Source organism: Dreissena polymorpha, chromosome 1, assembly GCF_020536995.1.
Source record: "Dreissena polymorpha isolate Duluth1 chromosome 1, UMN_Dpol_1.0, whole genome shotgun sequence".
Classification (NCBI taxonomy): domain Eukaryota; kingdom Metazoa; phylum Mollusca; class Bivalvia; order Myida; family Dreissenidae; genus Dreissena; species Dreissena polymorpha.
Genome location: NC_068355.1, coordinates 116,684,647 through 116,698,921, shown reverse-complemented (window position 1 = coordinate 116,698,921; position 14,275 = coordinate 116,684,647). Strand labels below are relative to the sequence as shown.

General features: G+C 38.0%; 1 protein-coding gene across 6 annotated transcripts in view; it reads right to left on the bottom strand.

Moving 5' to 3' along the window:
• The window catches only part of LOC127846342 (liprin-alpha-1-like), a 77,124-nt gene that overhangs the window by 13,739 nt on the left and 49,110 nt on the right, over positions 1-14,275 (bottom strand). For 3 of the 6 annotated variants that reach the window (XM_052377515.1, XM_052377532.1, XM_052377524.1), the window contains 5 exons: positions 13,990-14,190; positions 13,418-13,593; positions 11,810-11,907; positions 2,146-2,321; positions 1,313-1,381 (listed from right to left, as the gene is read on the bottom strand). In XM_052377515.1, coding sequence (XP_052233475.1) covers positions 1,313-1,381; positions 2,146-2,321; positions 11,810-11,907; positions 13,418-13,593; positions 13,990-14,190 — 720 coding nt within the window. Of the gene's footprint in view, positions 1-65; positions 87-1,308; positions 1,382-2,145; positions 2,322-11,809; positions 11,908-13,417; positions 13,594-13,989; positions 14,191-14,275 lie in introns of all 6 variants that reach the window. The other 3 variants (XM_052377541.1, XM_052377561.1, XM_052377550.1) reach the window with 3 other exon arrangements.

The following is a 14,275-nucleotide window of genomic DNA, read 5'->3' as shown; positions in this document are numbered from 1 at the left end:
GTAGAAGCCAACAATGGATGATGATTTCTGTGCGTCTGATTACATAAAATGTTCAAAGAACTTACACAGCATGTTGAAACTCATTTCTTCAATCAGAAATTTAATAAAATGTTCTTCAAAATTTCCTATGTTTTATTAATGAAAATAAACCAATACAACTTACAGATCTTCATTCTTAAAATTGTTAATTTCATCCTTCATGTTGAGAGTGAAATGTTTTGTTATTACCATAACGCATTTCAAAGTCCATTCATCAAACTAAAGCTCACCAACATAAACACTGAATTTTAGGCATGAATATTTTAAAATATGTGTTGAAAGAGATTTTTAAAAGTTTATATGCTGGAATATAATATAGTAGAATGATGATTTAATATCTTACAATTACAATATTAAAAGCTCATCAGGCACTAACACAAAAAAGTGCTTGGAGCCAGTTGGCACTAAATTACTACATCTGCCTGGTAAAATAGCATTGAAATAAAAACTTACCTAAATATGCAACTTTCGACTATTATATAAGCAAACAAATATATTAATATTTGCTGGTTAATGTTGGTGTGCTTAACAATCATGCCAGGTTTGGCGAAAAAACTTAAATAAAATTAATTTGAACTTTTTTTAATTTAATCTGTTTCATCAAATTTTAAGGCAGAGTTATAAAATGTAAATATATTTGACTTTTACTTAACAATACACTGGAAAAATACCTGCAAGTGCATTTGTCCTTAAGATTAAATTTAACTTTTTTTCAAATGTATTAAGCACTTCATATAAATCAGGAATACATTATGTAATATGAATGTGACAAACATAATCTTTTCAAGCTTACCTTTAATTTTCACTTAATAAACATCATAAAACTGTCTAGAATACTACCTTTATATGAATAATTGCACCTGCATGTACAGGACAAACTTATTTAGAAGTATGTTTCACAGAGTTCAAATCCCTAACAGTCTTTTTGTTTTTGAAATAATGGGCTGATATTCAGCCCTATTCCCAATCTCTTCACTCTGCAAAAACTGCAACATTTCTATACAAATTCATGTGTTACAAGTAATGCATTGTACACAGAACAAGCAACAGACAGGGTGATTCAAATAAAACCCTAAAACTTTGCCAGAATATCCTTAAAAAAACTTGAAAACAAGTGAAGACATAAAGCTTGAAGGTTATGTTTAGTCACACAGCAGCAACTGTTAAACTCACCCCAGTAGGCGGTACAGTGAGGGTCGGTAAGAAATTCCACAACCAAGCACAGCAGGAGCGAGGGCCATTCAAAAAGTAAACAAAAACAATACAGACCTACCTCCTCCAGCTGTCGGTCAGTGCCTCTGGCAAGCAGATTGTTGAACTCGCGTTCTAACTGTGAGCGTATCTGAAACCCCACATATATCTTACATGTGAGAGGAGTTCAATGTAAAGTTGTGCATGATCAATAACCAAAAATCTTCAAAACCCCTAAAACATAACCAAAACATTAAAACAAGAGGGCCATGATGGCCCTGAATCGCTCACCTGACTAACCAAATACAATCCCAACCCAGATTTCATCAAGATAAACATTCTGACCAAATTTCATAAAGATTGGATGAAAACTGTGACCTCTATTGTCTACACAAGGTTTTTCTAATATTTGACCTAGTTTTTGACCTAGTGACCTAGTTTTTGACCCCAGATGACCTAAATACAATCCCAACCCAGATTTCATCAAGATAAACATTCTGACCAAATTTCATAAAGTTTGGATGAAAACTGTGACCTCTACTGTCTACACAAACAAATTGTTGACGGACGCACACACACACGCACGCACGCACCTACGGATGCCAGACATAACACGGTCATATAAGCTCACCATGTCACTTCGTGACAGGTGAGCTAAAAACTGAGAACTGAAAACTATTCCCACCCAACATGTATTGCATTTTTACAAAACATTTGACTAGTTTATAATGAAAACATGCATGTGAACCAAAAACAATTTATTTATGACAAGCCATTCTCAAGTCTTCATCAACTGGCTAACATATGTTAAAACATTCTTCAACTGTTCTTACAAATTCAACTAAGCCATCTTAGAAACAAATGAGCTAAATTATCTTAATGTACCAAGCGAATGGTATGACCTTGGATACTAACACTTGTGTTTTGTGTAGGAATCTGTAGCGCCAGGGCCATGCTGTTGTGGTCAAAGCTCTCATCCATTGCTATCAATGCCCCATGAAGACCAGATTCAAACAAGTTATTCGCATAGTCACGCAAACCTATATTATGCACCCATCGTATTATTCTTTCATTGGTCCATACTAACACATCTGAAATAAAAGATCAAAACAATAACATTTTAGACCAATCAATGTACATATAACAGTAAGAACAAAGATTCAAATAGTAATTATACAAAGTTCATACAATGTTCAGTTAAGTTCTATACTGTAACCAAAGCTCTCACATAAAACTGAAATGACATACACTTTACTATTAAAAAGCTGATCAACCTTGCTTGTGTACTTTTGGAGTAATTGCATAGGAGACAGACTATAGACACCTGCACCCGATTGTATAAACGCTGGTTAAAGTTACAGCTCCGTAACATTCAAACCTTGGTAAGTTTGCGGTTATTCAGGTATAGTAACCTTCAAGGTAACTCGATTGTATAAACACGATATACCGCAAAGTAACCTAACCGCGCATAGTGGAATTTAACCACCGGTAACTTTAACCGAAACATTCCCACATTGCATTTTCTAATGACGTAATTTTCGCACAAAGTGTCACCGTTATAAACAGAGACATGTAATTTTTTTTATCAAAATCATTTACAAATGAATTCACAATAAAATAAAGTGTAAATTTTAACTATGAGTTCATCAAAATGACCAGGGACAAATTGATAATGATGTCGGGATTTGCATCATTTAGCGGAATCCCTGGTGCTTCCAAACTGCAAGACAGGGCTCAACATTCACCTAAAAACCAACTTGCCCTGCTGGGCAAGTACTTAGAAAATCTACTTGCCCTGAACGTAAAGCCATTTGCCCAAACATGAAATATCACATTAACTGTAAACCTCATATTTTTTAATAAAGATCAAAATGATACACCACACAACCCTTTTTACTTTTGCACATTTAACAAAATGATAACAGCAATTTAAGTCTAATTTAAGACAAAATTTAATGCTCTTTGTTCTTTTTTGCACTTGCCTGGGCGGACAACTAGATTATAAAATAACTTGCCCGGACCCAACATTTACTTGCCAGGGGCAATAGGACTACTGTTAATGTTGAGCCCTGCAAGAGAGTGCTTACAAAGACGTCTATTCTTCTAGTTGTTCTAGATGTAACATAAAAAATATACATGGTCGTCGTAACATGCTAGACTATTCTTCTAATTTTGCTTATGTTTACAATAAACTTACTTACTTTCTTGTACAATAAGGGAATTTACCATAGACAAATAAAACATTGTTCAAGTTTAAATATATCTTTGTATTCAGAAATCTGCAAATGCAACCGAGTTCACCAACGGCTATTATTTGTGTCGTGTTCAGAGAAAACTGGGCATAATGCATGTGCGTAAAGTGTCGTCCCAGATTAGCTTGTTAAGTTCGCACAGGCTAATCAGGGACGACACTTTCCGCCAAAAATAGATTTTTGCTAAGAAGAGACTTCATTTTAACAAAAATGTCATAAAAGCGGAAAGTGTCGTCCCTGATTAGCCTGTGCAAACTGCACAGGCTAATATGGGACGACACTTTAAGCAGATGCATTATGCCCATTTTTCTCAGAACACGACACATTTGATAAACTGCTCCGGTTCATTTTAACAGCAGTAATGTACATAGAGTACATGACGTAGTGTGTGACGAAGAAGAAAGTTTATTGAGTTTTCACTTGAATATAATGATATGATGGCATAAGGGTCTTTATTTAACTATGCTAAAATAATTATCAAAAACCCTAGATGCAAACTCGTCAATTATTGAATTAAATGGATTATTTATGGATTTTAAAGGATTATCAAAGGTAAGATACTAGTTCGAACATGTTTTGTGTTTTGTACTTTTGTCGTTCCCTGTTCTCGGAGAAATTATTTTAACATGGGCGCAATTGATGCATCGGATCACACACGGCATACCCATAACAGAATATAAGAAACACGTTCTGTGCGTCCTTAAATTTGTCGTCCGAAGTCGGAAATTGTATTTCCCTGTAAATTAAGTCAAATAAAGTGTCAGTCGCTGCAATTTGTTGTTTACTCATCGAAATTGTGAATGTCGTCGATGGTTAGCTTTTATAATGTCGCGCGCCGCGGCCATTTTGTGTAAGTTACCTCTCGGTTACTTGTACTTACCCACCTAGGGAAGCAGGGTATGTTTTAACTGGGTTTTAACCGATCGGTATAACAAACCAAATTTTATAAAAACACTTACCGACCAGTAACCAACATGTTACCCACTTTTAACCGCCAGTATGTGGTTAACCGCCGGTTTAACTGTTTATACAATCGGGTGCTGGACATATAGACTGACTGAGGATAAAACCTTAAGTTCCCCCTTAACGCCAGTTTGTAGCTAACAAAGCATAATCATGTGCCTGATGGCTTTTGAAAACACGTAAGCAAGCAAGGGAGATATTGAATGGTGTAAGCTTTACCATTAAATGTTGAATAAAGTGTCACATGTCAACATTATTTACAGGAACAATTGGGAACATTTACAAATACATCTATATAAACTCAAGTGTCTTGAACACCAAGACTTATTAAATGGTATCAGCTTGAAATATATAAACAATTTAATGCTTTAAAACAAATTTTCTTAAAATAAAATTCATTTTAATTATTAAATACTTACCTGCTATCCCTAGCTATACCTTTCTAGGTGAGTTAGCTTCTCCAGAAATCTTTAAGTGCCGGAATTCGGCCACCTCTCCTACTGAAAACAGATTCAGGTTAAACATAGTACGATGTAACCTAACCGGAAATCAAGAACCGTAACTCATCTTACTTTTCATACAATTATGAAAATATAAAACGATGAGCGGGGTTGGGAGGTGGGACTTACCGATAGCAGGTAAGTATTTAATAATTAAAATGAATTTTATTTTAAGAAAATTTGTTTTAATGTGATAAATACATACCTGCTATCCCTAGCTGATTTTGTAGCTGTGGCGGATGGTTCTCCCATCACAACAAAAACCCATAATCAGGTTTTTCAGCCAGAGATAGTAGAAATGTGTCCCCATACAATCTTTGTTAGCACAGAATTGTACTTAGTTTCTGAATAGGACCAGTACATTTACGCCATGGAAGAAACTACCGTTCAAGCAACCACAAGAGGACCCAACATATATAAATTGTCCTGTTGACACTCAAGAGATAGAAGATAGAATTAGGAAAAGGTGGTCGGATTCCTCCAGAAAGCAGCTTGAAGCACTTCAGAAAGTGGAACATTATTAATATACGTCCACTAAGCCGAAAGAGCTTTTAATTCATGCGGTCTGATCTTAAAAAGGGATAAATCCCTAGATGAGAGAGATGAATACGCCTTCTTAATAGTCGAGGCTACCCATCGAGAAATTGAAGCCGCAGACACATCCCCCCCCCTCTTTTAACGGAATGAAAAGTCGCTTACGAGAACCTCGAATAGACTTTACTCTTTTAAGATAGAATTATAACGCCCTAACTGGGAAAAGAAGTCTATCATCATCTTCATGTCCACAAGTATTAGAAAGACTTGGAACTTTGAAGGGTTAGAAGCCATAGAGGGGAGTTGATATTTAGCAAGGAATCCTGGCTGACATAACAAAGTTACAGATCCATCTGAGGAATCAAAATGAAGATGACCATCCGAGATAGACAGAGCATGAATTTCACTTCTCCTTTTGGCTAAAGCCATAGTAAGAAGGAAAACTGTCTTCCAAGATAGAAACTGTAAAGAAGCTTGATCTAGAGAATCAAGAACACAAGCCAAATCCCATTTAGGCGCAAGTGTACGAGAAACAGGACGTTTAAGTGTCATAGATCGAATCAGTTACGAAATCGCTGGATCAGCACAGACTTGTGATGATTTAATAAATGCCAATGCATGTGAAATCATAGATCTATATCCTTTGATGGAGCTAAGAGAAAGTATCTTATCATCAAAAAGATAGATGAGAAAATCCGCTATGCATCTAGCAGAAGGATTGAGGGAATCAATTTTCCCTTGAATACACCAATTAGAGAAGAGTTTACATCGAGCATCATAGAATGCTCTAGTGGACTTTCTACTTGCAGATGCAACGAGGGTTGAAGCCCTGACAGAAAAGCGTTTCTTCTGCAGAGGTTGCCTGATAACGGCCAGACGTGTAAGTGGAACATTGCTGGATCCGCATGCAGTCTGCCTCTTTAGACAGAAGATCTGATCTGTGAGGAAGTGTCCTGGGATAATCGTACAGGAGACTGAGAAGATCGTTGAACCACAATCTCCTGGGCCACCAAGGGGCGATCAGGATTATGCTACACAAACTCACCCTGATTTTTGCCAATATTGGGGAATCAAAATGGAAGATAATTAACCGAATCGTAAACCGGACTCAAATACAGAGGAAGTATGTGATTGTGTCTGGTTGCAAATAGGTCGACCATAAGATAACCAAACATGAGAAAAATCTGATTGGTCACTTCCTGATGAAGTAATTGGTGTTTGCGAGACAACCATCCACCAGGGCGTTGAAACGACTTGGAATATATTAGGCTATAATAAAAATGTGGAGCGTCTTGCAAAGAACAAGTAATTCCTTGGTTTCCAGATACAGGGAGTGAGAATGTTTTCCCCCTGTGCCTGAATGTAAGTCACAACTGATGTGTTGTCTGTTGACACCATCACACAAGAGTCTTGGTATTCACTCTGGAAGAATTGAAATCTGCGATAACAGATTGTCCGGAGACCAATTCCAACAAGCTGAGAGGTTTGTAGCTTCAAGTCCGTTCATTATGCTTAGGATTAGATAAATCCTTAGGCACTTTCCACAGTTCTCCTCGTTTGGAATGGTCTTATAAGCTGATTCCAACGATTGAAATACTGATAAAACAGTAGAACCAAAAGGAAGGCGTGTATCAATACAAGAAGCATCCTTAGAAAGCCTGTTGGGATCAAATGTACGGACTATTTTACGTGATAGAGATCGTCGAATTAGTAGACATCTCCGCAGTAATTGGGCAATAATCATCACCAAGATTTTGACATATCATTTCATAAATCCGATTTATTGATGACAATATTTGATCCGTGTCATAATTGGAATCTGCCTCTGAATCGGCCTCATTGTCTACAACACCAGCAGTGTGCAAAGAATCTGCGGAAACAGAATTGGAAATACTAGGCCTAGTATCATGCACCAGATTGCAAGTATCTGGTTATGATGAATGACCATCCACCAAATCAACCCCCTGATAATTAAAACCGTAAGAAGACCGTAAATTATCAGGATTGACCGGTACGAATCTTGAAGCCATATCGTGTCCGGATTCTACGGTGCCTGAGCACAAGGTACCCGAATAGGTAGCGTAGCAGATACCCATGGTGCAGAGTAAGTATCTGTAGTGGTGAGACAAACACTAGAAGGCAAAGTATGCGAAGTAGTACCAGTCATAGCAACATTTTTGTTAATGTTAAACTGGAAACTGAATCTGGTACATAGGGCACCGCAACATTACAATCCGAGACAGGATAGTAATGTGTAGGATACGAGTAGTCAGAGCGAGACTGTCTACGTGAAGCATGATAACGAACTTATTCCTCCGATGCCGAGAAACAGATCGGCTGGGATGGGAACGACATCTGGTAGAGTAACGTCTCCTAGAGTCTCGAGATGATCGGTGAATGAGGGCTACTCGATAAAGGAGATCTTGTACAATGTCTACCTCTATTGTCGGTACTAGTTGACGACCCAGATGCCTTTAAAGAAGAAGAGGAGGAATATTCCGATGATGATGATCGAGGTCTCTTCTTGATCGATGACCGGTGACCGGCAGTATTGACCGGTGACCGGACCGGTCACTGTTGATAGATGACCAGTGACCGGACCGGTGAGCGGACCGGTCCGTTACCCGATGAAGTACCGGTCATGCTATGACCAGTGTTGTCACCAGGCAATGACCGTATGGTGGCTGCCAAATGGTACGGCATTGGTCGTAGTCATTGACCAATGCCATCGGGCATAGACCGGGTGACGGTCGTCATCATATGGTCCAATGTTGATCGACTTTCTAACGAAGTCAGCATAGTAGGATCTCCATCTTGCCCTATACCCGATGACTGATGTTGCCAATTCTTGACCGTAGTCAGTGGTAGGAATGACAGGAGGATTATCCGGCACCAAATGATGATTCTCTGGTAACTAAGAAAGACTATCCACAAAGTCGACACACTGATAATTAAAACCAGAAATAGACTGAATTATCAGAAGTGACAGGTACATATTGTCCAAAGGAATCTTGACCCCATGTAGTAGTAGATACCCTCGGTGCAGACAAAACAGCCGTTGTGGTGAGATGAACACCAGAATTGAATGCTGTGAAATCGGATCATTCAATGCAACCTGTTTTTGACATGACACTGGGAACTGGTGCATAGGGTAAGGAGACATTACAATCAGAAATAGGATAGTAATGTGACCGGTCATAAAAGTCGGAACAACAATGCTTCAGTGGAGCTTGTCTTTGACCTTTATTCCTGTGATGCCGAGATCTAGAACGGCTACGACGCCAAGAGCTAGAACAGCTATGACGGGAATAACGTCTCCTCGAGTATTGTTTCTGTGATGATCGAGATGATCGATAATGATCATAACCATGACGGGAATGAGGACTGCTCGATAAATAAGAGCGTGTCTGACGTCTACCTCTATAGTCGGAACTAGTCGACCACGAATATGCATTTGACGACGAAGAAGTGGATTAATCCGATGAAGAAGAACGTCTGTTTCTGATCGTTGTCCGGTGACTAGCAAATGTTGACCGGTTAATGATCGGTGCATGTTGACCGGTGTACGGTGAACAGTCGGTAGTATTGACCGGTAACCATTGATCGGTAGTACTGACCGATGACTGGTCACTGGTCCGACCCACCGGTCAACGGTCATCTGTTACTGTTGACCGGTCCGCTCACCGGTCAACAGTAACAGATGACCGTTGACCGGTGAGTCGGACAACATCATCAGTAACCGATGACCGGTGGGTTGGACCAGTCATCAGTAATAGATGACCGGTGACCGGTGGGTCGGACCAGTGACCAGACCAGTCTCCGTTGACTGGTGAGTCGGACCAGTCTCCGTTGACCGGTGGGTCGGACCGGTGACCGGACCTGTCAACGTTGAACGGTGACTGGTGGGTCAGACAGGTGACTGGTGAAGGTCTTCGTTGACCGGTGGGTCGGACCGGTCTCCGTTGACCTGTTGGTAGGACCGTTCCCCGATGACCGGTCGTTTCCCGGACCGGTCCGGTACCCGGTGACGTGACATGACCAGCGTTGTCACCGGATAATGACCGTATGGCAGGTGCCAATTGGTCTGGCATTGGTCGATGTCCTTGACCAATGCCATCAGGCAAAGACCGACTGACGATTGTCGCCATATGGTCTGATGTTGATCGACTTTCCGATGTAAAGCACGATCGCCATCTTGCCTGATACCCAGTGACTGATGCTGCAACATGTCATCTGTGGTCTTCAAAGTCACCGGGTATTAATCCACTCTTGTATCTGCGACCATCATGTTGTTGATTATATGAAAGACAAGAGCAAAACATATTCAACAATAAACTGGTCACAGACCAGATTGTCATACGGAACATAAAATCATTATTTGCCCATAATGAAATTAATTAACATTCTCTTATTATTATTGTAAAAGAGAAAGTAAAAAGTACCTATAACCTATAATATGACTGCCGAAGATCGTAAATTAAACAAAGTTTAATTCAAAACAGATGAAAATTCAAATGACCATAATTAAGATTTTCATATGGAAAGTAAAATCATTTTTGCACACAATGGCAAATGATAAACATTCTGTCAATATATTAGAAGAACACGCTATGCACGATCTTGTAACACATGAGAAGAATATTTACACAGTAAAAATCTTCTCAATTACCTATTGATGAAGATCATGATAAGTACGTGCTCATGAAACCTGAGCAGGTACAAAACACCCAGCAAAGCTGAAAACAATTAAAGTTATATGCGGTGACTGATGCTGCAATTGATCATCTGACATCTGCTGTAAAGTCTGCTGTAAAGTCACCGGGAATTTCTCATCTGATGAAGGTTCATCTGTACGTTTTCTGCTTAGAAAGGTTCTGCGATGGATTGCTTTTCTGCCACGTCGCATCGTCTCACGCACTACAAACAGAGCATTTATGTTCAAAGGAACAATTAGTGCATGACAAACAAATCTTGTGGGAATCCCACGAAGCCTTAATGTGCCCACACGAATCTCTAGTTTGCAAACTCATTCTTATTCTGAAAGTAGAAAAAGAAGAGAATCCCGGAAGAAAACATTGTAAATAGAACAAAATAACTGAAATAATCAGTTAAACAAAGTATTTACAATGTATAAAATTGTCAATAACTTGTTGAAAAAAATCACGAAATCCTCGTGCTCAAATCATGAGCACATGGAAAAATCCGGCAAAAAGTTAAAAACAATGAATTATCAACAAAATAATACCAGAAAAGATTTCTGAATGAAGCAGAAACGATAAATTGTACAATTCATCAATTCAAACCCAATTCCATAACGCAGAATTGAACTAAAAGTCCAAATTTAAAGCCGATAGAAAATGGTGATGTGCACGGTGTGTCTCCAGAAAAGTAAGATGAGTTACGGTTCTTGATTTCCGGTTAGGTTACATTGTACTATGTTTAACCTGAATTCTTTTTTCAGTAGGAGAGGTGGCCGAATTCCGGCACTTGAAGATTTCTGGAGAAGCTAAACCACCTAGAAAGGTATAGCTAGGGATAGCAGGTATGTATTTATGACATTAAATTTTAACCAAAATTATATCAAAGCTACATTATATTAAGTTTAACTGCTTTCTTATAATACAAAGAGGAAACAAAAGGACATGAACAAAAAATTTGTGACAGACACTGGAGTCCCACAACACATGTTTGGATAAAGACGAATCCACTTTTATTCTACTGAGGACAAAACAGAGAAGAGCAAAACTTTTCGCAGTAAAAATTCCTTTCTTTACAATAATCTACATATTAAGGTGATTCAACAGTTAAAGCTTCAGCGAAATTGACCAAAAAGTTAAAGAGACGTAAAAAGCACACCATTTTGGGACAATATATTTTATAGAGGAAAAAAAACAAGCCATATCATTTTCATCAAAGACCATTGAACTGCAAAAGATTGGGAAAAAAACAAATTTTTTTAAAGAGGAGCTCAAAATACAAGCTCTTTGACACACAGAAAAACGGACAGACAAAAGCAATTCTTAATGCCTCCCATTCTATGGAAGGCATACAAATCTGCCCTATTCCGGATTGAAATGACAGTATAATTCAGCAGTTATTCCTTTCTCACTCAGAAGTTAATAAGTGAAAATAGCTATGTGCAAACAGCATAAAACCACAACAATCTGCGAGTAACTTGCAGTCTGTTCAGGTTTTATGCTGATTGCTGCTGCTCATTAGTATCTAAGGGTTGTGAACGTAGCCTTTTAAACTTCAATCTTTCTAAATGACTTCAAATGCATCAAAATACGTATCTAAGCGGTAAAGGGTTAAACCCATTCTATACCATACCTATATTTTCTTCCATTGACTTTTCTCTTCTACTCTCCAAATCTTTTTTGTCATAATTAATCCGCTTTAAACAATTAATGCCATATTGTAAACTAGTTCTGAAAAACAAAGAAACAAAATTGAAATGCACAAAAAGCAAATTCAGCTTAACATACCAGTAAAATGTTCAGTTACATTTAATAAATTAATAATTTACGATAAAATACTTCCTACAGCTTTGCGTTATTAGAGTAGTTTTACTTGGATGAAAGTTAAGATCAAATATTCATTTTCAATGCAATTTCTGTTCACAAAAGGGTAAAACATTCTTAATATTTCATCATTCATTTCCTAAATCAAACATTCTAACTCAGAATTATATGAAACATGAAACAACAACCGACTTTGTGAAATCTGTGACTACATGTATATAATGATCACATTTATTCTTAAAAACACTTAAAAACATGAAACAAAAACATACAAATCTTTGACAATATAACCATCACATTTATTCTTTAGTACACTTAACAATATGAAAAACATTCTAAAAATCTTTAAAACAAGACAAACTGTTTGGCAACCAATTGAGTGCCAATCATAATAAATTGTTCACAATTTCTTTGCTTTTTTATAAAAATGTACATTCTTTGGGTTCTAATTTTAAAGAACTTGTTAACAATTTGAAGAAATGAAACTGTTCAAAAGCGTTGTCACAGATTCAAATAAACAGGCCAAGTTACCCTAGATCGCACACTCGTTTCTAAATTTACAAAAAATATCTCTGTGACAAATGTTGTGACCAAGTTTCATAAAGAATGGACCATAAATGTTGCCTCTAGGATGTTCAACAGGCAAATATTGAAGACGAACAACACACAAAAAGATCACATTAGATCATATTGTGTTCAAGCGAGCTAAAAATACAACAAGGGACAAAATTGTCACAAAACCAGGTTTTCAATTTGAAACAAAAAAGTCTAATAAAGGGAGACAACCAAAATGTGCATTGTTACTGATTGTTGAAAGTAACCCCCCTTGTTTTAAATTCAATCTGTTTTTAGTTGTGGCGACCTTTACCTTGGAGATATTGACGTAATTCTTTCGCGCGACACACCGTCCAATAATGATGAACAAATGTGCCACATGATTTTAAAATCTCACAATGAATGACATGGTTATGGCCCAGACAAGCTCATTTATGGCCATTTTTGACCTTTGAACTCAAAGTGTGAAGTTGACCTTCGAGATATTGATGTAATTCTTTTGCGCAACACACCGTCTAATGATGGTGAACGAATGTGCCAAATAATTTTAAAATCTCACTATGGACAACAAAGTTATGGCCGGTCAAGCTTGTTCCCCCCGCCCGCCAGCTCACCCACCCGCCATTCGCCAATCTAATAACCAGTTTTTTCCTTCGGAAAACCTGGGTAAAAATGTGCAACAAGTCCCCTTTATAATTCAGAATATTAAATAAGCTTTTATTGGATTGTTTTCACTGCCTTTTGATAATTAAATAACTCCTTCAGCAATTCTCCTACCAAAGCATCGTTATAAGAAATTAAATTGTCTCGTGTAACAATCCTTTTGGCACTCTAGAGCAAACATGACCTGGCAAAAACTCACCTATGAAAGCTGTCAACCATTTTGAGTTGCCCACGGAGGTCTTTCTTTGTGAGGTGGTCAAGCATGCGTGCGTCAACGAGGCACTCCATGAAGTGACTGCGGTACTGCGGCAGGCCCAGGCTGGGCAGCCACTCGTTACCGATCCACTCATGGTTCATGTCTCCGAATGCTAGAGACTGAGAGAGAGGTGGAGGTACATTAATAAAACCAAAGCAGTTGTTTAAAAAAACTTGTGTTTTATTGTTAGCTTACTTTCTTACCTAAAAAATATGTAAAATTCAACTTAAACATCAATTAATCAAATGAGTGTTTATATATATATATATCTTTTGGAAAAACTAAAAATGAAAATCCCACATCTTTTAGGTACATGTAAGAAACTTTAATAAAAGACTCAAGAACAAAACTTAACAACCTTTAAAGGAAGAAACTACTTTAAAAATCAAAATTTTAATTTTGATTAAGTAAGAGTTATAACATGGGTTTGATAATGGTTTAAGCATAATAAGAAATGACAATTAATAAACTGGGGTCAAGTCCTAGTCCTGTATGTCACAACATGGGTCACTCACATCTTGTGAGGTCCGAGGTGCGGAGGGACTGGTCAGACAGACCATCTCCTGGATAGCCAGCCGCAGTTTCAGCCTGTGCAGTGGGTTGCTGATGCCGATCTCCCGCTGGATCTCCTGGTCTGATAGAGCAGACATGATGGCGCCTGACTTGACGTTGGCCCTACATGCTGCCACATACCAGGCAGGCATTCCCACCCACAGCTGGGGAGGAAAAAACACAAAATGTCTCTAAATGTTAGATTACAAAAGGGTATGGAGTGTATTCTAATAAAGATTGCAATACGGT